The sequence below is a fragment of the Protopterus annectens genome, chromosome 9.part0 (genome assembly GCF_019279795.1).
Source record: "Protopterus annectens isolate FY-2018-M chromosome 9.part0, PAN1.0, whole genome shotgun sequence".
NCBI classification, from domain to species: domain Eukaryota; kingdom Metazoa; phylum Chordata; order Ceratodontiformes; family Protopteridae; genus Protopterus; species Protopterus annectens.
This window is the reverse complement of record NC_056743.1, coordinates 970,521,247-970,545,366: the sequence shown is the minus strand read 5'-3', so window position 1 is coordinate 970,545,366 and position 24,120 is coordinate 970,521,247. Positions and strand designations below refer to the sequence as shown.

The 24,120-nt window shown below is 44.5% G+C and overlaps 1 protein-coding gene across 1 annotated transcript in view; it reads left to right on the top strand.

Annotated features, from left to right (window-relative positions):
* ANKRD52 (ankyrin repeat domain 52) overlaps window positions 1-24,120 on the top strand; it is a gene marked incomplete in the record, with an annotated part of 2,835,210 nt that overhangs the window by 769,990 nt on the left and 2,041,100 nt on the right. Inside the window, 1 exon segment of the mRNA XM_044083713.1 lies at window positions 15,028-15,240. Coding sequence (XP_043939648.1) covers window positions 15,028-15,240 — 213 coding nt within the window.

Sequence of the window (24,120 nt, the reverse complement as noted above, 5' to 3'; positions counted from 1 at the left end):
ATGCAGGCTAGCCATGTCTCTTTGGAACACGGCTCTGGAATTACAAATCGAACTTCAAGCACAGTAACTGCCAGGCAAGGAAAACACGCTGGCAGACCACCTAAGCAGAAATATGACCGATCCACACGAATGGAAGTTGCATCTTCAAGTTTTTACAAAGATAATTCAAGCATGGGCAAGGCCAGACCTAGATCTCTTTGCCTCCCACAGAAATCACCAATTGACAAAATTCTGCTCAGGACCTTTCATCCACAGGCCTGGAAAGTGGACGCACTCTCTTTCAGTTGGACAGCAATGACAGTTTATGCCTTTCCACCTCTTCCTCTGCTGCCCAAAGTTCTATTAAAAACCAGAGCAGACAGACCAGAGATGGTTCTCATTGCTCCAGACTGGCCAAGACAACACTGGTACCCACTCCTGAGGAGCCTGACGTATTCCCCACCATGGATCCTGCCTCTAATGTCTCTTCTACTGACTCAGCACAACTTCAAAACTCTTCACAGTCAGCTGAAAACACTCAATCTAGCCGCATGGAAGATTCCTTAAATTCACAACAGACCCTACTCTCCAAGGAGGTGCAGGATGTCATTTTGGAGGCCAGAAGGCCTTCTACTAGAAAAGCCTACTCCGCAAAATGGAAACGGTTTTGTGCCTGGAATCAGAAAAAGGGTCAGAATCCTGGAATACTGAATTTACCTCAAATATTACAGCATATACAGTATATACTGAGATGCTAAGCAGTGGACTTTCATTCTCCTCCATCAAAATCCATGCCTCAGCCATTTCTGCAGAATACAACAGCGATCCTCCTTTATTTTCTCACCCCCTCTTAAGACCGTTCCTCAGAGGGGCTAAGAATATAAAACCCCCAAGGAAACAACCGGTACCTGTTTGGGACCTCAATTTCATTCTAGAAAAACTGACCTTGCCTCCTTTTGAGCCAGCTGCTTCAACAGAGCTGCAATATTTGTCCTGGAAAACAGCCTTCCTTCTGGCTATCACCTCAGCTTGCAGAGTTTCGGAACTACAAGCCCTCATGGCTGTGCAGCCTTTCATCATTTTCCATCAGGACAGAGTTTCCTTACGAACCAATCCTTCCTTTATGCCAAAGGTGGTATCCAGGGTAGCCTTGAATCAGGCTATCCACTTACTACCTTTTACCCTAATCCTCAAAACAAAGGGGCGAGACTACTGCATTCCTTTGACATTCACAGACAGCTATGTTATTATTTGGACAGAACAAAGCCTTTCAGAAAATCAGAGCAACTCTTTGTGTCCTATGCTACAGGAGCTCAAGGGAAGCCTATTTCCAAACAGGCAATCTCAAAATGGATAGCCCACTGCATATGCTTTTGTTACTCTCTTCATGGCAAAACTGTACCTGCAGGCATCAGATCTCACTCCACAAGGGCCACAGCTACCTCTGCAGCTTTCCTCAGGGGGGTTCCTACCAAAGATATTTTGGAAGCAGCCACTTGGAGTTCTGTACATACTTTCTCCAAGCACTATCACCTACCATTATACTCCAAATCTAGAGCAGGCTTTGCCACTGCAGTCTTGAAGGGCATCCTGGCTCCTCCTAGTTCCACCTAGTGCCTACCACCCCTTTTTAGCTTTGGGATTCTACGCATCTGTTATGACTGCAGCTGTATGCACGATGAACATAGTACAGTTTTGTACCTACCATAAATGTAGATGTTTGAGTGCTAGTACAGCTGCAGTCCTGGTTTCCCTCCCTCCTTCCCCTCTTGGGACAGGCCTAATGGCTAACACCTCGTCATACAACTTGATTGGGGTATTCTTTTATGGTGTATTTACTTGCAACTACTGTTTTTTTATTATATTGCATTGCATTATTACATAAATTTATGTATTGCCTTCCTTCTGAGGGCACCTGACATCTGGGGCAAGAAAAACTGAAGAAAATGGCGTCAGCTGGTTCTTTTATACCCCCTGTCGCACTGACGTCAGGGAAGAAGCGACGACATCCGACGCCGGACCTAGACTTTGGAATTCGGCCGACCGAGGACCCGCCTGATGGCAGGAAAACCCATCTGTTATGACTGCAGCTGTATTAGCACTCGAACATCTACATTTATGGTAGGTACAAAACTGTACTTTTTCACACGTGGATGGTAAAGTGGACTTTGGCAGTACAGTGGTCACTTCTTAGGAATCCCTTGAAATCTTCCCAGCAGTCTGTCTCATGTGTGCAAGGAGTCTCTACTTTGGTGGCATCACTCCTTTGATGTTGTTCAAGGATGCCCATTCATTCTTCCCTCCCCAAATGCCACGTTGACCATGGATGCCTCCCAGTTGGGGTGGGAGGGGCATTGTTTAGGCCAGACAGTCCAAAGCACGTGGATGCCCCAGGAGATCAAGTTGCACATCAGTGTACTTGAGATGAGTGGTTCTTTCAGCGTTGCAAGAACTAGACAACTTTCTACCTCAGGGGACTTTTTGCAATTCATACAGACAATGTCAGTGGCTTGGTACACCAACAAACTGGGAGGGACAGCATCTTACCCCCTATGTTGAGAAGCGATGAGCGTGTGGCAGTGGACAATTATTTTTACCAACTACTTTCTGGTAGCAATTCACATTCTGGGGAAGTCCAACATATTAGCCGACAGGCTCAGCCGAGTATTACTGATGCCTCACGTGTGGTCCCTGAATCAGTCAATGGCAGACACGATCTTCCAGAAATGAGATCATCCCTGCTGCAATCTCTTTGCATCCCCTTTCAACAACAAATGCCGCAGGCGTTTTGCCTTGATCCTTTCTAATGGAGAGTCCCCCAGGGACACTAGTTAATGCTTGGTCCTCCGGTCTGCTCTATGCTTTTCCTCTTCTTCCATTAATTCCCACATTTCTACAGAAAGCTCTCAGTTTGCAAAGTAATCGTCATTGCCTTTTTTTTGGCATTAAAAAATCTGGTTTACCTTTCTTTGATCCCACCTGGTTTGCAGCCCGATGATGTTGGATCTCTCATCTGTCAGGCATCTACATCTGGATATTTAGAGCATGAAATTAACTGTATGGTTTCTTCACTTCAGAAGATGGCTAGATCTTTCAGGTTCTCTTCCCCCATTGGAGAAATACTGATTTCATCCCATAAGGCTTCCATACGGAACGTTTGCAAGAACAAATGGAAGAAATTTTCTGTTTGGGCTGAACAAAGACAGATAGATCCCTTTACTGCCCTGGAAAGTCATGTTAGACTATTTGGCTTCCATTTTCAAAGACGATGCTAGTTACTCTACTGTCAAAGTTCAACTGGCCGCTATTTCCAATTTTCACGTTTAGTTTGATTCCTTATTTCTTGCTTCTTCACAACTGTGCAAAGCCTTTCTCGGGGGCACCTTTCTGCTCCAGCCACCATTCAAAGATCCTACTCCTCCATGGGATCTAACTGTGATTCTGCAAGATTTAGTCCACACCCCTTTTGAAACCTCAGCCACTCTGGATTTGAAATTTCTGTCATGAAAGACCCTGATGTTCGTGTTACACTGCTGCAGTCATCACACTTGGGTTATCCTGCCGTCAGGCGGTCCCGCAGTCGGTCAGAGTTCCAAAGTCTTGGTCCGGCGTCTGTTGCTGTCGCTTCTTCCCGGATGTCAGTGCGCCAGGGGTATACAAGATGCATCCGACGCCATTTTCTCCAGTCTTTCTTGCCGCGCGGTGCCCGAAGCAGAAGCAGTTCGCAAGTGCTGGTCGGCCGACTCCTGAGATTTTCGAAGTTGAATTTCAGATCCAAAGTCTTCAATAAAGCTAAGTACCCCGTTGGGGAAACTTTTTTTCTTGCCTCAGACTGATGTCAGAAAAAGTTAATAATTGTATTTCTTGTGGGAAGCAAATACCTCGTAAGGACTTCCACTCTTTTACTGTATTCCATGCCTAGGCCCTGATCACGATGTCACTAGTCGGTTTTGTGCTAGATTTAACAAGCGCACTATAAAAAGACGTTTTGATTTTGCTTTGCACTACTTTGGCCTAAGGTTCAATTATACTATGCCGTCGGATCAGCTGACGACCGCAATTCCAAAAAAACGCAAAGACAAGGATAAAGACAGGCATCTGAGGTCCAAAACCGACGAAACCTCTTCTAGGCCAGTCGCCGGTTCTCAGTGAGGTGCTTTCGCAGCCCCTGACACCCGCTACCTCAGAGCCACAGGCTTACTCCGACTCCCACGTGGTGACAACTAGGCCTCTGGAAACTTAAGGTATTGGGCCTACGGAAACTAATCTCTCAGATGGGTCCGGAGCCGCTGAGCAGGCACCGGCTTCTGAGGGTGTTTTCAGACCTTCACAACTTACCATTAAATCAGCAGCCAAGACAAAGGTACCATTAAAGACAAAGAAACAAGTACAGCATTCTCCTGGACAGTCCTCCATGCCTAAGAAACAGATGCTTAAAATGGCCGAAGACCTCATTACTCTAATCAAGGGTCCCCATCCCCCTCTTGAGAAAAGGCCTAGGCAGGATACAGACTATGACTCCTCTGATCAGGTTTCCATTTCTTCCGATTCCTCTCTAGACCAGGGATACTCCTTACCCCCCTATGAGGACTCTGATGCTGAGGAAGCTATCCCTTCACCCTCTCCTCCTGAGGATTACTCTTTTGGGGAAACTTTACTTACCATGAGGGAACATTTCCATTGGGAAAGTCAGGAAAATCAGAATCCAAGAAAAGGCTCAGGGATTTCCTCTTATTGCCTCCGCACAGGCCCCTGGCTATTCTGCCTGTACTACACATTGTGGATGATGTGTTCTCTGAATTCAGCTTTCCTGACTCTTTGTCCCCTGCTCCAGCCAAGCCAGATAGGTATTAGAGTCCCTGACTCTCACAAGTTTCTATACAAAAACCCTTCTGCTGATCCAGAAACTGTTTCCCAGGGTCCAAAAGGGGTTAAGGCCTCCATTGCAAAAAATCCAGTACCCTCTGACAGAGATTCCAGAGCTTTGGATAGGTGGGGGAAGAAAGTATACACATCTGCAACTTTAGCAGTAAGAGCTTTAAATTGCCAGTTTCACATGCTTAAGTACGAACAATATTTAATGGCTCAGTTAAAACAGAAAATGCTTGCTAGCTCAGAAACTCCTGATTGTAAAGAAATGCAGGATTTATTGCATGCAGTTGAACAGGTGGGAAAACGTACGCTGCAATGTGGTTTTGATTCTTTAGAGGCCTCTTGAATAGCCGCAGTTACAGGCTCTGTTATTCGAAGACATGCTTGGTTAAAAGATCAGAGTTTACCTGAACATGTTAAGGCAAAGTTATTGGATGCTCCTTTACAACATAATACCTTGTTTGGTGTTAAGGCAGAAGAGGTGTTAAAGAAAATGGAGGATAAAGCTAAATCTATGCAAACAGTCAAGGATTTCTTACAGGTACAGCCACCTCGGTTTAGCAGAAGTTGGACTACAAAAAATTGGTCCTTTCCAGTGTCAGACAGGCCACAGAGAGGCAGATACAGACGCCCAAGAGGCAGATCTCAACCCCAAGGCTCAAACAGATGACAGTGGGGCACCACAACCCCAAAAGGAGATGAGGACAAGTCTCAACCTTACAGGAAACGGTCACAATGACTTTCCCTTGTGTACGCCAAGCATGTCCCTTCTGGAAGCCCCCTTGGGGGGAAAACTAGCACTTTTTTCTCAAAACTGGCAAACAATCACCCAAGACAAATGGGTCCTGAATATTGTCTCAGTGTTACAGATTCCACTTCCATACTTTACCAAAGCTAAAAGGAATGCCAGACCTGCCACAAAACCAATGGGCAGAGGCACAAAAACAAACTTCAGCCCTCATGGACATGAGAGCTATACAAAAAGTACCACAACAGGAACAAGGACAAGGATTTTACTCAAGACTCTTCCTGGTCCCCAGAAAGGACAAAGCCTGGAGGCCTATACTGGACCTTTCAATTCTGAATACTTACCTGGATATTCCGAAATTCAAAATGTTGACATTACAGCAGCTTCTACCCATGCTGGGCAAGAAGGCTTGGCTTATTATTCTGGACCTCAGAGGCATATCTGCATGTCCCTATCAGACAAAATTGCAGAAGATACCTCCGGTTCAAAGCTGGTACAATGCACTACCGATTCTCTGCACTGCCCTTTGGCTTATCTACTGTGCCCAGGGTCTTCACAAAGTGCCTGGCACCAGTAATTGCATTTTGCAGACAAAAAGGAATTCAAATATATCCATACCTGGACGACTGCCTCATTCAAGCAGAGACAAAGGACATTCTTCTACAGCATCTGGCGTTTGTGAAAAGGTTGCTAATTTCTCTAGGGTACACAGTAAACGAAAAGAAGTCAAAACTAGTGCCCTCACAACAGATTACATTCTTGGGTGCCAGCTTAAATACAAAGGCCCAGATGGCTTACCTCACGCCAGACAAACAAGTGCAACTAACTCAATATTTTCAACTACTGGCAAAAACATTCCATCTCCCTGCAAGAAAAATTCTGCAGGCCCTGGGATTCATGGCATCCTGCATACTACTAATACCATATGCCAGACTGCATATGAGGAAATTACAATGGTACCTAAAAAGTGTTTGGACTCAACATTCTCAGTCTAGAAGCAGTAATTCCAATAATTCCCTGCCTACAACAGGAGTTTCGATGGCGGGCACAGGCATGTCACCTAAACAAGGGTCAGCCTTTTACCCAACCCACGGCCAGGCAAACTCTAACAGATGCTTCGGATTACGCCTGGGGAGCATACATGGCAGGAACATGCATTCAGGGCAAGTGGACCACAGACCAGATGCATCTTCACATCAATCAAAAAGAGACGGCTGTTCAAAATGCCCTAACAGCTTTCAAGGACCTTCTACACTCAGGACAACTATTACTAAAGACAGACAACACCACAGTAATGTGGTACATAAACAAACAAGGGGGCACTCACTCTTATCCCCTATGCAGGCAAGCCATGACCTTGTGGAACACAGCTCTAACGTACCAAGTTCACCTGCAAGCACAGTTCCTGCCAGGAAAGAAAAATACTCTGGCAGACGACCTAAGCAGAAATATCATGGACCCTCACGAATGGAAATTGAACCCACAAATCTTCAGCATGATAACACAAAAATGGGGATGCCCAGACATAGATCCTTTTGCCTCCCCTCTGAATTGCCAAGTGCAAAAATTCTGCACAAGGACTTATCACAAACAATCATGGAAAGTGGATGCTCTTCTGTTCAGCTGGAAAAAAATCTAAAAGTCTATGCCTTCCCACCACTGCCTCTCCTTTCAAAGGTACTCCTAAAAGCCAGACAGGAAAAACCACAGATGATCCTGTATGCTCCAGACTGGCCACGGCAGCACTGGTACCCTATCTTAAGGAACTTGGCTCAAGGCCCACCATGGATTTTGCCGCAAATTCCACACCTTCTGACTCAACAAAACAATCAGATCCTGTACGGTCAGCTCAAAACCCTAAACCTGGCTGCATGGCAGATACTTTAGTCAAACAGGCAACACTTCTCTGTAAAGCTGTTATGGGTGTCATTTTGGAGGCCAGGAGGCCTAGCACCAGGAAAGCTTACTCAGAAAAATGGAAGAGATTCTGCCCCTGGAACCAGGCTCACAGCCTTGACCCTCTTGTTCCAAACATTCCTCAGATTTTGCAAAACATAACTAAGATGCTGGACAGAGGCCTATCCTTTTCATCAATTAAGATTCACGCCTCTGCCATTTCTGCACATTACAACACGGATCCTCCTTTATTCTCTCATCCCTTGATAAAGCAGTACCTCAGAGGGGCTAAAAACATAAGACCGCCCCGGAGAGCACCAACACCAACTTGGGACCTCAATTTTGTTTTGGAAAAACTGACCCTACCACCTTTTGAGCCAACCAATGCAGCCAATCTAAAATTTTTATCATGGAAAACAGCCCTGCTCCTGGCAGTAACTTCAGCACGAAGAGTCTCAGAGCTACAGGCATTAATGGCAGTGGAACCTTTTATAATTTTTCATCAGGATAGGGTATCTTTAAGGACAAACCCTATCTTCATGCCAAAGGTGGTATCTAGTGTGGCTCTTAACCAAACCATCCGTTTGCCTACTTTTTATCCAAACCCCCAAAATAAAGGGGAGAAACTTCTGCATTCTTTGGACATACACAGGCAGCTACGCTTCTACTTGGACAAAACTAAAGCTTTCAGGAAAACTGATCAACTGTTTGTATCATATGCTGCAGGATCACAAGGCAAGGCTATCTCAAAGCAGACTGTATCCAAATGGATAGGACACTGTATCCGGTACTGCTACACACAGCATGGAAAATCAGTCCCTAATAGCATTAGACCTCATTCCACCAGGGCAACAGCCACTTCAGCAGCCTTTCTCAGAGGAGTACCTACCAAGGAAATTTTGGAGGCTGCAACTTGGAGTTCAGTGCACACCTTCACCAAGCATTACCACCTGCCTCTTTACTCTAAATCCAGAGCAGGATTTGCCACTGCAGTTCTGCAGGGCCTCTTAGCCAATCCTAACTCTTTATAGACCAGCCACCCAAGCTTAGCTTTGGGATTCAATCCAAGTGTGATGACTGCAACAGTGTAACACGATGAACATAGTACTGTTTTTTACCTACCATATATGTAGATGTTCGAGTGTTCACACTGCTGCAGTCCAGGTTACCCACCCTCTATCCCCTCTGAACTAACTGGACTTATCTATACCCTTCTATCCTATACAACCTTTGGGGTGTATTTGCTGGTAACTGAAGGTATTGTTTTTAATTTATATGTATATTTTTGATTAGCAATATGTATTGCCTACACACTTGGGGGCACCTGACATCTGGGGCAAGAAAAACTGAAGAAAATTGCATTGGATGCATCTTGTATACCCCTGGTGCACTGACGTCAGTGAAGAAGTGACAGCAACCGACGCCGGACCAAGACTTTGGAACTCTGGCCGACTGCGGGACCGCCTGACGGCAGGATAACCCAAGTGTGATGACTGCAGCAGTGTGAACACTCAAACATCTACACTTATGGTAGGTACAAAACTGTACTTTTCTAGTAGCTGTTACTTCAACCAGGAGAGTGTGGAAAATCAAATATGGAAATTTTGCACAAAGAGCTTGGAGTTTAGACGAAAACAGAATGATAATGTGTACTAATCCATCCTTTTTACCCAAGGTGGCTAAAGACAGTAATCAGTCAACTAATCTTTCAGTTTTATTTCCTGAGTATCAAAATAAGGGGGACTACAGTTTGCATCTGCTTGATGTCCATAGGCAGCTTCATTTTTATATTCATAGAACCAAGCCCTTCAGTAAGTCTGATCAGTTTGTTTTCTTTTCGAATGCAAAGAAAGGTAGAGCGGTTACCAAAGTTATGCTGGCTAGATGGTTGAAAGACTGCATTACATTTATTTAATCTTTCAAAGGTATCTCTTTTCTAGGAGCAATAAGGGCCCATTCTACAAGGTCATTGGCCACGCCTCGGGCTTTTTGGTCTAGAATTCCTATTAAGGACATTTGTGCAGCTTGCTACTTGGTTAAACCCCTATACTTTTGAGTTGCATTACAAATTGGACATTATTTCCAGGAGTAGAAGTGCCTTTGGTTCTGCTGCACTCTGGTATATACCCTTCCATGATGGCCACCCTGGATTATAGTAGCTGGGGACTCTGTCCCACAGGTTAATGGAATGAAGTGAACACCATCAGATGAAGTTTTGTTCTTACTATAACATTGCATCTGTATTATCCATCTTCATTCCATTGACCTTCCTACCCCCCACTCCCCTTCCCCCATCGAAGTCTTCAGGAAGCCTGGTAGAATTTATAAGAGATCTTTATTCCTTTGGTGGTGTTTTTTTCCTTGTGTTATGTATACACATTTGATCTGTGTGTTTTTGTAGAGTAGTTTTAATGTTTGATAGTGGTTATGCTTTTATTGGCATACTCGATCTGCGATACTGTGGGGGGCAGGGCATTATGGGTAGGGAGGAGGAGCTCAAGTCAGGACTCTCTAGCTGGAAGAAGGCGGCCGGTCGGTTCCAAGCCTTAGAACCGTATTCCCAGAAGTTAATGGAATGAAGATGGACAACATAGATAGAACATTATGGTAAGAACATAACTTCTTTTTTGTCACAATCATAATTCAGACAGTTTAGCCATTGCATTAACAGCTCTACCATGGAGTAAGAGGGTCAGGAACTGTACCGAGAGACCTTGGTCAACGTTATATTGTTTACATATCTTCTCATATATAAACTATCAAAGTCATCTCCCTCCCTGTACTGAGGAAAAAGTTTACTGACCTTTATGGCTTCTCGGGTTCAGTCATTCCCATCCCCATTACCTCCATGACCCGGTTAAAGGGATAGAATCTCCTTTTCGTGCAGTCTTTGCCTGCCTCTCATTTTCTTCAGCTTCCATCATCAAACTTCGCAGTTCATACTGGCACTATCTCTCCTTCTCATTCTCCCTTTTTTCAGCCTTCAAATGTCTGGCTACCATTTCAAACTGATGCTGCTTCTCCATCTCTCTCGTCAGCCTCCAGTTCATGCTGCTGCTGCTGCTCTTGCTCTGTCTCTTCAGCTTCCGGTTCGAATCGCCTTAACTCCAAATAAATATTTAAGTCCTCTAAAGAAAATGTATACAGTCTTCTCTCGGAAGGCTGCTTAACCCCAAAGCCAAACTGGATATCATCCGAGCTGCTGGCCTGCTCTGTGGCTGCAACTAAGGCTGAGATCATTGCTTCCTTAGTCAGGTTGGCATGCACCAGTTCTTTGACTTTGCACACTTTGGCCAACTAGTTCCTGGTCAGCTTGCTGTAACTCTGACATCTTTCCCTTCTGTCCCTGACTTAAACTGTCTAAAAAATAATTAGAACTGTTCTGAAATTAAATTCTGTTTGTTTATTTTGTAGCTGTTGAGTGTGTACACCTCAGTCAGAACTACCCACAGGCTGCTAAAGCTCAGTTAAAATCCCACACCGCTTTCACTAAATAATGTGACAACCCCACTTGAACCTAAAGCACAAACGAAGGACTGTTAGTCCTCACCACTGTCTCCCATAAGGGAACCTCACTGAAAGCAGGGATAGGACACACAATTTTCCCTTGGAGTACACCCGGAGCAGGCTCCAAACTTGGGACTGGACTGTTTGCTTCATTCCAGGTCCCCCAAATTAGCCTGCACACTAATCACTGCAGAGCAATGTGTCCCAGTTCTAGGTATTTGAGACGTACACTCTGAAATATTTGATAGTCACACATACAAACACTCTTGGGAAAGACTGGCATAGATTTATCTGCTATGTCTTCTTTCCCAAATTAGAAGGAAATGGCTGCTACCAGTTAAATACCACAATACCCTTCAAAAGGGGGTGTTCAGTTATATTGAGTAAAATAAGTATTGATCTATAAAGGATAACATGCAATCCAAGCAGTAAGGCTTTTTGCAATGGCCCTGGTGTTATCACAGTAAGCATAAACACTTTCATGTTACTAAAAGTACTTTCTAAATAATCAGCCACAATAAATGGTGATAAAGTATTTAATAAATAAAATGGTTTAAAACATGTATGCACTGAATAACTGATTCCAATAAACCACAGAGTTTCACACACAGGAATTATGAAAATAACACTGTAGGATAGGTTTCACACTGAAGAAAAACTCTAGCTATCTAATTGTAGATCCCTAACTGCTTAAAGATCTAATCTAATTAACTCAGCAAGGCACAATGATCCTCTTTACTTCTGCAAGGCAAAATAAGAATACATGTCCATTCTTCAGACTGTTGTCTGTTCCTCAGCGACTTGTATAGCAACTCCTACTATTTCTGCTGAACAGCTCTGGAAAACTCTGAGTGATAACTACTGATATGGAAACAACAACTGACTACTTCAAGAACTGAACTCTGACTCAGAACCTGCTTTTATAGCAGCATTTTTTAAAGCCACAGAAAGCTGTTATGAGAATCCTATTCTCCCTCATATCAGACTTTAGAAAGTAGACAGAACAGCTGCTATGGAGATTCTATTTCTTTCAGCTCGGTCACATAATGACATCCCATCAAGTTCAGCTGACTGGTATAACGTGCATTCAGAATTCTTTTAAAAAAAACTTGTACATTTGGTTAGCCAGAAGAACACTGCTTCAAACATCTTACAGAAATCAGAGTAATCAAAAAACATAAACTTATTTACAAAAGTATAACTAGTCATGCTGGTATATGTAACATAAGGCAATTTACAATTATTTGCAAGTATTTACAAAACTTCAGCCAGTCATGCTAGCACAGATAATATCCGATATCCTCACAGTCCCTTTAACAGAGGGTTGACCTCATCAACATCAGGGAAATACCAGGCTCTCATTCTGGCACTTCAAGCTTTCCATGCACCCTGGGTCCCTGGTCCCTTGAAAGTTTATATGGACGACACCACAGTAATGTGATACATCAACAAATAAGTGACACTGGGTCTTACCTTGTTTACAGGTTAGCCCTTCCAACATGGGAAATGTCATCAATCTGTAGGTCACCCTACAGGCAGTTTATACATCTACAGGGCAGAATCTTGTGGCAGACTTTCTCAGCAGGTCCAGGATACAGCCTTAAGAATGGATGCTTCACAGGGATGTGTTTCTGGACATAGTTCATTGGTGTGGAATTCTTCAAATAGATTTTTTTTACCTCCCCTCAGAACAGGCACCTTTCAGTTCTGCTCCAGTCCCAAGTCCTTTGGCTTGGAAAGTGGACGCCATATCGTACTCTTGGAAGAGGATGTTCCTGTATGCAGTTCCTCCCCTTCCTCTTCTTTCAGAGGTCCTTCACAAAATCAAGGACTCCCCAAAAATCTTGTTGGTGACTCCCTTTTGGGCCAGATTTCACTGATTCCCCCTCTTCTTCCATCTGGCAAGGGGCAATCATCACAAGTTACTTCACCACATGGGTCTTCTCATACAGGACAAAGGAAATCTCCTTCACCCTCATCTGTCCCACTCTTCAATTGAAGCTGTTGGTGATAGGATTTTGATTCCTTTCTGACACTAGTTTCCGAGGGGATGCTTAGGGTTCTGCAGGAAGCCAGGAAACCCAATACCAGAAAATCATATATGCCCAAATGGAAGAGGTTTTCTGTTTGGCGTCTTAAATATACCCAGGACCCCTTTTCAGTGGGGTTCCCCTTGGTTATTTCCTAACTGCGTGTGCAACTACTTGATGACTTGGCATATTCTTTAGTGAAAGTCCACTTATCAGCCATTTCTGCCTGACTGCAATTTACTTCCCCCTTTGGCCTCTAGGTATGATGTCGAGTAGTTTCTTAAAGGTGTCCTTCACATTAGACTCCCAAGAAAACCCATTCCTCAGTTTTCTCCTTGAAAAGCTCTCGGGCTCATTTTGAACCTGTTGCTACTGCTTCTTTGCAACATTGCACTTGGAAGACCGTTTTACTGGTTGCTTTAATCTCTAGCAGATGGGTATCTGAGCTCCAGGCCTTGATGGCGTTCCTTCTTTTTTGGCTTTTCATAGATGCAGGGTGTCTCTCCATACAAAACCCTTCTTTTATGCCCAAATTGGCTAAGAGCTGTGCCTTAATCAGTCTTTCCAGCTGCCTTCTTTTCCCTTCTCAGCAATTGGCTGTAGTGAGAAGGTTTTTCATATCTTGGATTTACATAGATAGCTCAGATACTTGGACAATACAAAGGTCTTTCATAAGTTTGATTAGCCTTTTGTTTGTTTTCATATAAGGGCATTTGGTTTGGCAGTTTCTAAGCAAAACCATCTCTTCCTAGATTTCCAAGGCTATTTTTTGTTCTTTTCATGGCAGGCAGTTGTCTGATTCTGTCAGGGCTCATTTTACTAGGGCAGTGGCTTCTTTGGTTGGAGGCTTTCTTCAAGGTCTTGGACACCAACTCCATGCTTGAAGCTGCTGCTTGGTCTTCGGTTCGCACATTCATTAGACATTACAATTTTTTATGTAATTTCCTGGGCCAGGGCAGGATTTACCAAGGCTATCCTGCACAGATTTGTGGAGGGGCTCCTTGTCTTCCTCATCCCTTCCTGCACTATAGGTTTTCTTCTGTTCCAGAAGTGGTGAATGCTGCAGTAGTGTTAAGGAAGGCTATAGTACAATTGTGTAAAATCTTACAATAACAATAGATGTCCTTGTTTCAGTGTTGTGGTATTCGTTCCCTCCCTCCTACTCCCTTTTCTCTTCTGTTTGCATGGTTGGTATTTTCATTCGGGCCGAGAGTTTTTGGTCTTCTCTTCCATTGTTCCGTTTTCTGAATGCACATCCTCTTTTCCATTGGGGTTCCTGGCTCTCCTGGGGCACTTCATTTCTGAGTTGGAAACATGCATATATCACCTTTATGCCCTATGCTTGTGTGGGGAGCATAAGTCTGACATATGATGTTCCATACGTAATAAAGGCTTTGATATATACTGGCTGGATGTTGGGCTATCATTGGCTGGAGATCTCAGAGGTGTTGAATGCTGCAACAGTGAAAAAGACAGCTACTGTTATGGTATGATTTTACACAACTGTACTTTATTTAGCCTAGGACTTACCTGATGAGGAGCAAAAAATCAAGAGAGATGGCATGGGTGGATTCTGAATATATACCAGATACATGACTATGTCCATGGTGTGGTGATGTCAGTGCAAGACTGGGTCAAGGGTGTTCAGCTCTGAAAGTCAGGCCAGATGTCAGTCAGCCTGCAGCAGAATTCTCTTATGTTATGACTACTACAGTGACCACACTCAGATCAGTTATGGTAATTTGTCTTTATAACTAATTTATGGGTAAAAGTCATTTAGGTAGGGTCACACTGAGTAATGTGTATTGGATGACTTAAAAGTATTAAGAAGTGGAAACTGAACAAAATTTATTCTCCTGCAGAAGACAAGGAAATGTAGACTTTGGGCAATGTGTTTTTTATTTTCTATTAGTTGCTGTATTGCCATAAATTTTGCATGAAAATACCCTTTAAAAGCTTTGCTTCTTATTGTGTTTTTTTTCTCCTGCTTGACAGATTGATGAACCAAATGTTTACGGGAACACAGCACTTCACATTGCATGTTACATGGGCCAGGATGCTGTGGCAAATGAGCTGGTTAACTGTGGGGCCAATGTGAACCAGCCTAATGAGAAGGGGTTCACTCCCCTGCACTTTGCTGCCGTCTCCACCAATGGAGCTCTGTGTTTAGAGCTGCTTGTTAATAATGGAGCAGATGTCAACTTTCAGGTCAGTCCTAGTATTTTTTGTAGTGGAACTGGGGAGAGCCTGTGATTTTGGTTGTAGATTTATTTCTATAAGATGGCAAATATTTACAGCTGCATGTTGCTTCTGGGGTATTTTTTCTTTATTGGCATCCAGAAGTCTGTAGTTTAATGTTTTCTTTTTTGAGAAGCTGACAAATCAGAGGGCTGAAACTGTCTGAGGCTAGAAGATGTTTTTATTCTACTACATTCAAAATTTTTGAGCAGTAATAATTTTGAGTCAAAATGACAGTAGTCATACAGAAGAGCTTTTTTATTGTGCTTTTGTGTAGTATGGTTCAATGTTTCACTCTGAATTCTGGGCACATGCTTGCCTTGTGTATACGATTTTGATAATAGCTGTACTTTTGTCATTGTTTTGCTGCCTGTAAAAGAGAGGCCAGTCAAGAGAAGGTCTTCTGTAAATTATTTGTAGTACTGTGACCTGTGCATTATTTTTTTGAACAGTATAGAGTTTAAATGCATTAACTGTTAATACTGAAATGATCTTAATTGAAGTCTTTGTATTCACATGTTACAGTATTCTTAGTGTGGGATTTTCTTCCTCGGGCGACCCGAACGTCTGCTCCTATACAAAAGCTTATCCTGGTTGCTGTAGGTACGTGGGATGTCACACGCAAGACCACAAACCCAGGGACCTTAAATGTGATGTCTGTACACCCAGACCTCAGAACTTTTCAGCCGCAGTCAAACGTCAAATCAGTCGCATCAGTCCTCTACTATCAAGACGTCTAAAGCTAAGTACCCCATTGGGGATTTTGTTTTTTGCCGTTGCCTGAGCTTGTTTTGCCCCCCACACACACACACCTTTAGCCGATGTCCGCTAAGCAGGGTAAATGCTGTTGCCGGGTGTCAGATTCCACATAAAGACTCACCAAGACCATTGTTTTTTTTGCCTAGGCCAAGAACACGACCATACCTCTTGTCCAATTTGCCAGTCATTCATCCCAAAGACTCTCAGAAGCCATCTGGCCGCCCTTAATCTTTACTTAGAAAACCAGAGGCTAAAGAAATTAGTGCTTAGGATGGATCCAGAGTCAGCTGCCCAGGCGGTGCCTCAATGCAAAAAGGCCAAGTTGTCACGACCTACTACTGCCCCTCCACCATCGGATACCCCGCCAGCTTCTGATTTAGGAGTTGAGGAACGTCCGTTAGAACCATCTACTTTTTTGACTCCCCTCGAAGAAGCCGCTTCTGAAGTAATGGCCGGCACGTCTGCAGAGGTAGCTCAGATGTCTGTTTCTACCGGTGTCGAGGGGGAACCAGGGCTTGCCAGACGCCCGACTGGGATGCTAGAGCCCGAAACCAGAGTTCCAACAAAGGCCCATGAAACTAGGCCTACTCCCAGGACTTTTCATTTGAAAAGGAAACCGAAAGTCAAGCATCTATCTCCCTCTGAGGGATTTTTACCTGACTGGCAATCCTTCACTCAATCCTTGATGCAGGCCTTCATGGCCCTCAGGCCCTCTCCCTCTTCACCCTCCCCCATTGATGTTCTCAGCCCTAGGCCTGCCTCAGCTACTTCAATCCATCTTCCCATGTAGAAGAAGAAGAGGAGGATTTCTCGTCATCCGATGAGTCAGTTATTTACTCATCACAGATTGCCTCTCCGCTGGAATATTATTCCCCAAATGAGGAATCCATAGAAGGAGATTCTCTCCCAGAGGACATTACCTTTGGGGTAGACCATTACCAAAATGAAAGAATATTTCAAACGGGATGCTTCCCAAATGACTGAAACTGAAGAGATATTTTAAATTGCTAGAAGTAGAATCTCCCTCTCCATCTGCAATCCCACCAGTTATACCTGCTTATCTTGATGCATTTTCTTCAGCATCAAAAAATCCTGATTCACAGCTACCTGCACCTAAGAGACTTGACCATTTCTACAAGGTGCCTAATGAACATATAAATTCCTAGTGACCCCCCCCCGGGCAGACTTAGAGTGATTGCTGTATCACCTGACAAGCAGTCGAGATTAATACCCTCCTCGTCCCTTTTACCTAACAAGGACATTAAGAATGTGGACAGGATAGGCAAGAAGGTTTGTACCACCTCAACCCTAGCCTTCAGAGCTATCAACTACCAAACTTATATGATAAAATATGCCTTGGACTTTGTATACCAAGCCTCTACTCTCCTGTCCTCTTTGCCTGACTCCCCTAACAAGACAGAGGTAGCATAAAAACTGTCCCTGGCTTCTCAAGTGGCCAGACATTCAATTAAATGCAGTTACGATGCAGCAGAGGCCTCTGCAAGTTCTGCTGCTTCCGCATCAGTACTACATTCTCGCTTCACCTTCAACCCCTGCTGGAGGACTTCAAATACAAAATTCTTGATGCCCCTCTTGACCACAACCTCCTGTTTGGAAAACAGTCTGCAGAACTCTTTAAAAACCTTCAGGAGAAAAGCAAGGAGTGTCAAGATATAAAATGCCTTCTGGTGTCCCCCTTCCTAAATCGTACAGGATTTACCCAGCCAAGACTACCTTTGTCAGGATGACCCCCTTCTCTACTACTCCTTCCTTTTCCAGACATAGGGTAGGAGCCAGGAGGCAGACCAGTTCCAGGCCAGCTTTCTCTCAACCTACCCAAAGACAGCCCTTTCATGACAGAAATGGCTCCAACAACTCGCGACTGCCTTGCCCACCACCCCTTTGACAGCCTGCCTATCCCACTGCCTAGCCCTTTGGAAAACTATCACCACAGACTGCTGGTTTCTGGCAATAGTAGATGAGGGATATTTCCTCTCTTGGAAAGAAAGACCCCCTGCAATAGGCATTCCATTCCCACCCAAGAATCAGCTACACCTTATTCCCCAGATCCTACAGGATCTTCTGAACCATGGAACTATAAAACTCGTCCCTCCAGGACAAGAAGGAAAAGGTTTTTACTCAAGGTTATTTAGTGTACCAAAAAAAAGGACGGCCCTTGAAGGCCAATTCTGGGTCTATTATTTCTAAACCTCTTCCTAAGAGGTTCCATCTTTCAGAATGTTATCCCTCCAGACCCTTGTTCCACTATTGCCAGCCCAGGCATTCATGGCCATAATATATCTCAAGGAGGCCTACCTCCACATCTCCATAAAACCCTCTCACAGAAAGTACTTACATTTTACTGGGCCCTCTTCTCATTTTAAATTTATAGCCTTGCCTTTTGGTTTATCTATTGCACCCAGGGTATTCACAGAATGCTGGCCCCAGCAGTAGCCTATTGCAGAACCAAAGGTGTTCAAATCCGCCCCTACCTAGACATTCTCATTCTTGCAGAAAGAGGACACCCTAAAAGACAACATCTGCAGTTCACCATGTCCCTGCTGCAAACATGGGGTTTACCCTCAACCTCCCCAAGTCATCCCTGAAGATCAGGAATGACAAACCAGAAACTTGCTAGTGACTCCCTACTGGCCAAGGCAGCATTGGTTTCCCCTACTACTGTCTGTCACCAAGGGCAGTCACCACAAGTTACCCCAAAAGGTGAACCTACTCACACAGCAGAAGGGAACACTTATTCATCCTCACCTACAGATGTTATGCCTAACACTATGGGTGAGAAACTTTTAATTCCTTTCAGACACCAGTACTCTGAGGACGTGCTTTCAGTCCTGAGGGAGGCCAGGAAACCTACTACAAGGAGATCCTGCATTTCAAAATGGGAAAGTTTCTCCAAACGGTGTCCCAAAAAGCATAGGGATCCCTTTCTAGTGGATGTTCCTCTAGACCTAACTAATGCGTGTAAACCCATCAAGGCTGTCCTTTCATACTCCTCAGTGAAAGTCCACCTATGTGCAGATGTCCTTCAAGGATGCATCTGCAGTCATTACAAATGGGTTGTCCTGTCGTCAGGCAGCCCTTCGGTCGGCCGGATTCAAAGTCGGGGTCTGGCCTCGGCTGGTGTCGCACTTCACCCGACGTCATAGCTGCAGTTATTCGGGTATAAAGGCATCAGCCGATGCCATTTTCCCCAGTCTTTCTTGCCGCGTGGCGCCCGAAGCAGAAGCTGTTCGCAAGTGCCGGTCGGTCAGATCCAGAGATTACTACTACCGAATACTACTTCGAAGACTTCTAAAAAGCTAAGTACCCCGTTGGGGACTTTTTCTTGCCTCAGCCGATGTCAGAGAAAGTGAATAACTGTTCATCTTGTGGGAAACAAATACCTCATAAAGATTTCCACTCCTACTGTATACATTGCTTAGGCCCAGACCACGACGTAGCAGCTTGTCTAGCCTGCGCTTCTTTTAACCGACGGACGCTTAGATGTCGCTCGGAGTTTGCTGAACAAATTTTCGGCTCTGATTTTGCCTACATTATGCCGTCGGACCCTCCGACAACGCAAATTTCCAAAAAACGAAAAGAAAAGGACCGACACTAGCGGTCCGCAGTCTCGGCCGAAACCGCGATTAAGCAAACCACGAGTGTCTCGGTTTCGGCCGAAACCGAGCAAGCGGTTCTTTCTCCAGCCGAAACCATGCCTTCTACCGAGGCCTCCTCTAACCTGGTAGAATCAGCTTCTGAAATCCAGCCTTCTGCTGTGGTTTCTCAGGAATTATCAGACACAATTCCCCTGGACATTTCAACCCCTGCACGTGGAGCTGCTAGGCCTCCTGCAGCCATGTCTATTAAGGCCTTTGCCAGGGCTAAAGCAGCCAAAGCTTCAAAAACTGTGCCTGCCAAACCCCCCACACACAGGCCCAGCACTAGCTCTCATATGCTTTCTTTGGCTGAGGATTTAATTTCTTTAATTCGTGGATCCCAGCCTCATCCAGACAGGTCCTCTCTCCCACCTCCAGAAAAGAGACCTAGAGCAGAGCCCCCTGAGCCAGTATCCTCTGATGGTTCCTCTAATGAATCAGAACATACAGACCTTCCTGAGGCTTCTTATTCTCCTTACGAAGACTCTGATGCGGAAGAGTCCATTCCTTCAGCCTCTCCACCTGAGGAATTTTTCTTTGGGGAAACCTTGCATGCTATGAGGGAACAATTTCAGTGGCAGGGCCAAGATTTCTCAGACTCCAGAAAAAGGCTTAGAACCTTTCTACATTTGCCACAACATAGGCCTTTAGCTATACCTCTAGTTCTTTCTGTTGTAGATGATGCATTTAATGATGCTTGCACTGCTCCTGATTCATTACCTCCGGCTCCTGCTAAGCCCAATAGGTTCTACGGGGTCCCGGACACTCATCACCATTTATACAAGGCTCCTTTTGCAGATCCAGAGACTATCGCCCAGGGCCCTAAAGCTGTAGCTGCTACTTCTACTAAGAACCCCCTCCCCTCTGAAAGGGAATCCAGGTCCTTAGAGAGATGGGGTAAAAAAGTTTACACTTCTGCTACCTTGTCAGCTAGGGCTTTGAACTGCCAATTTCATATGATTCAATATCAAGAGTTTATGCTTGACCAGTTAACTAAAAAGCTTTCCTCTGAAGAATCTTTAGATAAAAAATATGTTCAGGAAATGGTACATAACATACAGCAGGTTAGTAACCATTCTTTAAAATGTGGCTATGATGCACTGGAGGCTTCCTTTAGATCAGCCATGACTGGCACAGTTATCAGGAGACATGCATGGTTGAAAGAACAGGCATTACCAGACCATGTCAAATCAAAGCTTTTGGATGCACCCATGGGCAAGGTCAATTTATTTGGTTCCCCTGCTCAGCAGGTACTAAAAAAGATGAAAGAGAAGGCGAAATCTGTACAAACGGTGAAAGATTTCTTACAGGTTCAACCTCCAAGGTTTAGCAGGAACTGGCCCTCCAAGAATTGGTCCTTTCCGGACTCCTCAAAGGCTCAGAGAGGCAGGAATAGGTGCTCTAGAGGCAGAAACCAATCCAGGGGTGCCTACAGGGGACGCCAATGGCAAGGTAACAACCAGCGAGGCACGGACGCAGCCACCACCACTACAACACCTCAATCACAGTGACTTGACAGTGGCACCGCCTACCAGGGAACAACTAGAAGCACCCTTAGGCGGAAAATTAACCTTATTTTCAAAAAACTGGCATTGCATCACAAGTGAAAAATGGATTTTGCAAACTATAGACCAAGGTTACAGGTTCCATTTCCATACTCTACCAGGGAAGAGAGGAATGCCAAACCTACCACCTACTCAAAGGATAGAAGCTCTAAAACAAATATCTCAGCTATTAAGAATGAGAGCTGTGGAAAAGGTACCATCTATGGAGCAAGGAAAGGGATTCTACTCCAGACTCTTCCTGGTACCAAGAAAAGAAAACAAATGGAGACCCATTCTAGACCTGTCCGCTTTAAACACATTCCTTATTGTTCCAAAATTCAAAATGCTGACCCTACAGCAGCTTCTTCCCATGCTGGGCAAGGAGTCTTGGCTGGTAACTCTAGATCTCAAGGAGGCATACCTGCACGTCCCCATAAGACCAATTTGCAGAAGATACCTCAGATTTCTTGCAGGATCAGAGCATTATCAATTTTCAGCATTGCCCTTTGGCTTATCTACTGCCCAGAGTGTTGACGAAATGCCTGGCATCAGTAATTGCTCATTGCAGACTTCAGGGAATCCAAATTTATCCCTACCTGGACGACTGCCTGATACAAGCGGACAACAAAAACAAGCTAGCAGAAGACTTACAAAGAGTCATTTACCTGCTGCAAGCCTTGGGATATACAGTCAATATAAAAAAGTCAAGGCTGATTCCATCCCAAAGAATAACCTTTCTGGGTGCAGAGCTGGACACATCAAAACAAATGGCATTCCTAACTGCAGAAAAGAAAGAGCAACTACCTCTCTACTTCTTGGCATTAACAAAACAGAACCACCTAACTGCAAGAAAATTACTGCAAGCTCTAGGCTTCATGGCATCCTGCATAATTCTGGTCCCTCATGCCAGACTGCATATGAGAAAGCTACAGTGGTACCTAAGGAATTTGTGGTCCCAACACAAGCACAGCCTAGAAACCAAAATTCCAATAATCCCATGCCTGAAACAAGAGTTCCTATGGTGGGCTCAGGCCTGTCAATCAAACGCAGGATTGCCCTTCTGCAACAGCCAACCAAGCCAAACCATCACGACAGATGCCTCAGACCTCGGTTGGGGGCACACATGCTGGGCAAGTGCATACAAGGCTTATGGACTCAAGACCAGCTGCGCCTACACATAAATCTAAAGGAAATGCTGGCAGTAAAATTGGCAATCCAGTCATTCAGACCATTTCTCCAAGAAGGTCAGTTGATGATAAGGACAGACAACACCACAGTTATGTGGTACATCAACAAACAGGGAGGCACCCATTCATATCCTCTATGCCGGCTGGCACTGGACCTATGGGATGTGGCCCTGAGCTACAACATTCAGTTACAAGCAATTTTTGTACCGGGAAAAGAAAACATTCTAGCAGACATATTAAGCAGAACAACCACAGATGCCCACGAATGGATGCTTCATCCGGACATCTTCAAAGCCATCACAAGGAAATGGGGATTACCACAAATAGACTTGTTTGCATCCCCATTCAACCACCAGCTAAAGAAATTCTGCACAAGGACGTACCACCCACTTGCTTGGAAGGTGGACTCCCTATCTTTCAGTTGGAAAAACCTGATAGCATACGCATTTCCACCACTTCCTTTGATGCACAAGGTGCTTCTGAAGATCAAAGAGGACCGTCCAAGGATCATCCTGATAGCTCCAGACTGGCCAAGACAACATTGGTACCCATTGCTGAGGAGCATGGCTCGGGAACAAATATGGACACTACCCCTAATCCCATTACTGTTAACACAGAACAACTACAACATCCTGCATCCAAACCTGAAAACTCTGCAGCTAACTGCCTGGAACATTACATAACAGAAAATAACCCAAATTTATCCCAAAGGGTTAAAGACATAATCCTGGAGGCTCGCAGACCTTCAACAAGAAAGAATTATGCAGCAAAATGGAAAAGATATCTCATTTGGAGTACTGCAAAGGAGAAGATGTGACTCTGGTAAACATGGCCAACATCCTAGAGTACTTGGCAGAGCTCTTCCACACAGGCCTGTCCTATTCTTCCATCAAGATACATGCATCAGCTATTTCAGCACAATACAGCTTGGATCCTCCTGTCTTCTCACATCCCCTGCTCAGACAGTTTCTGAGAGGAATTAAGAATGTAAAACCTCCCAGGAAACCACCATTGCCAGCATGGGACTTGAACTTTGTGCTAGAAAAATTGACACTTCCTCCTTTCGAGCCAGCAGCAACAGCAGAATTACAATACTTATCCTGGAAGACTGCTTTCCTGCTGGCAATAACTTCAGCAAGAAGGGTCTCTGAACTACAGGCATTAATGGCAGTGCAACCCTTCCTGATCTTCCATCAAGATAGTGTCCATGAGAACAAATCCTACATTTATGCCTAAGGTGGTATCCAGAGTGTCATTAAATCAGGCTATCCACCTACCTACATTCTTCCCAAACCCACAGAACAGGGGAGAAAGACTTCTGCATACCTTGGATGTACATAGACAGTTACGCTACTACCTGGACAGGACTAAGTCCAATAGAAAAACTGACCAGCTTCTGGTAGCATATGCCACAGGAAAGGAAGGAAAACCAATTTCAAAACAGACAATCTCCAAATGGATAGGAAATTGCATTAGATTTTGTTACTCCTACCATGGAAAGAACACCCCAGAGAACATCAGGCCTCACTCCACAAGGGCTACAGCCACTACCACAGCTTTCTTACGAGGAGTGGCTACCAAGGACATTATAGAGGCTGCTACTTGGACCTCCGTGCATACATTTGCCAAGCATTACAATTTACCTTTATACTCTAGATCCCGAGCAGGTTTTGCCACTGCTGTGTTGCAAGGGATCCTAGCTAC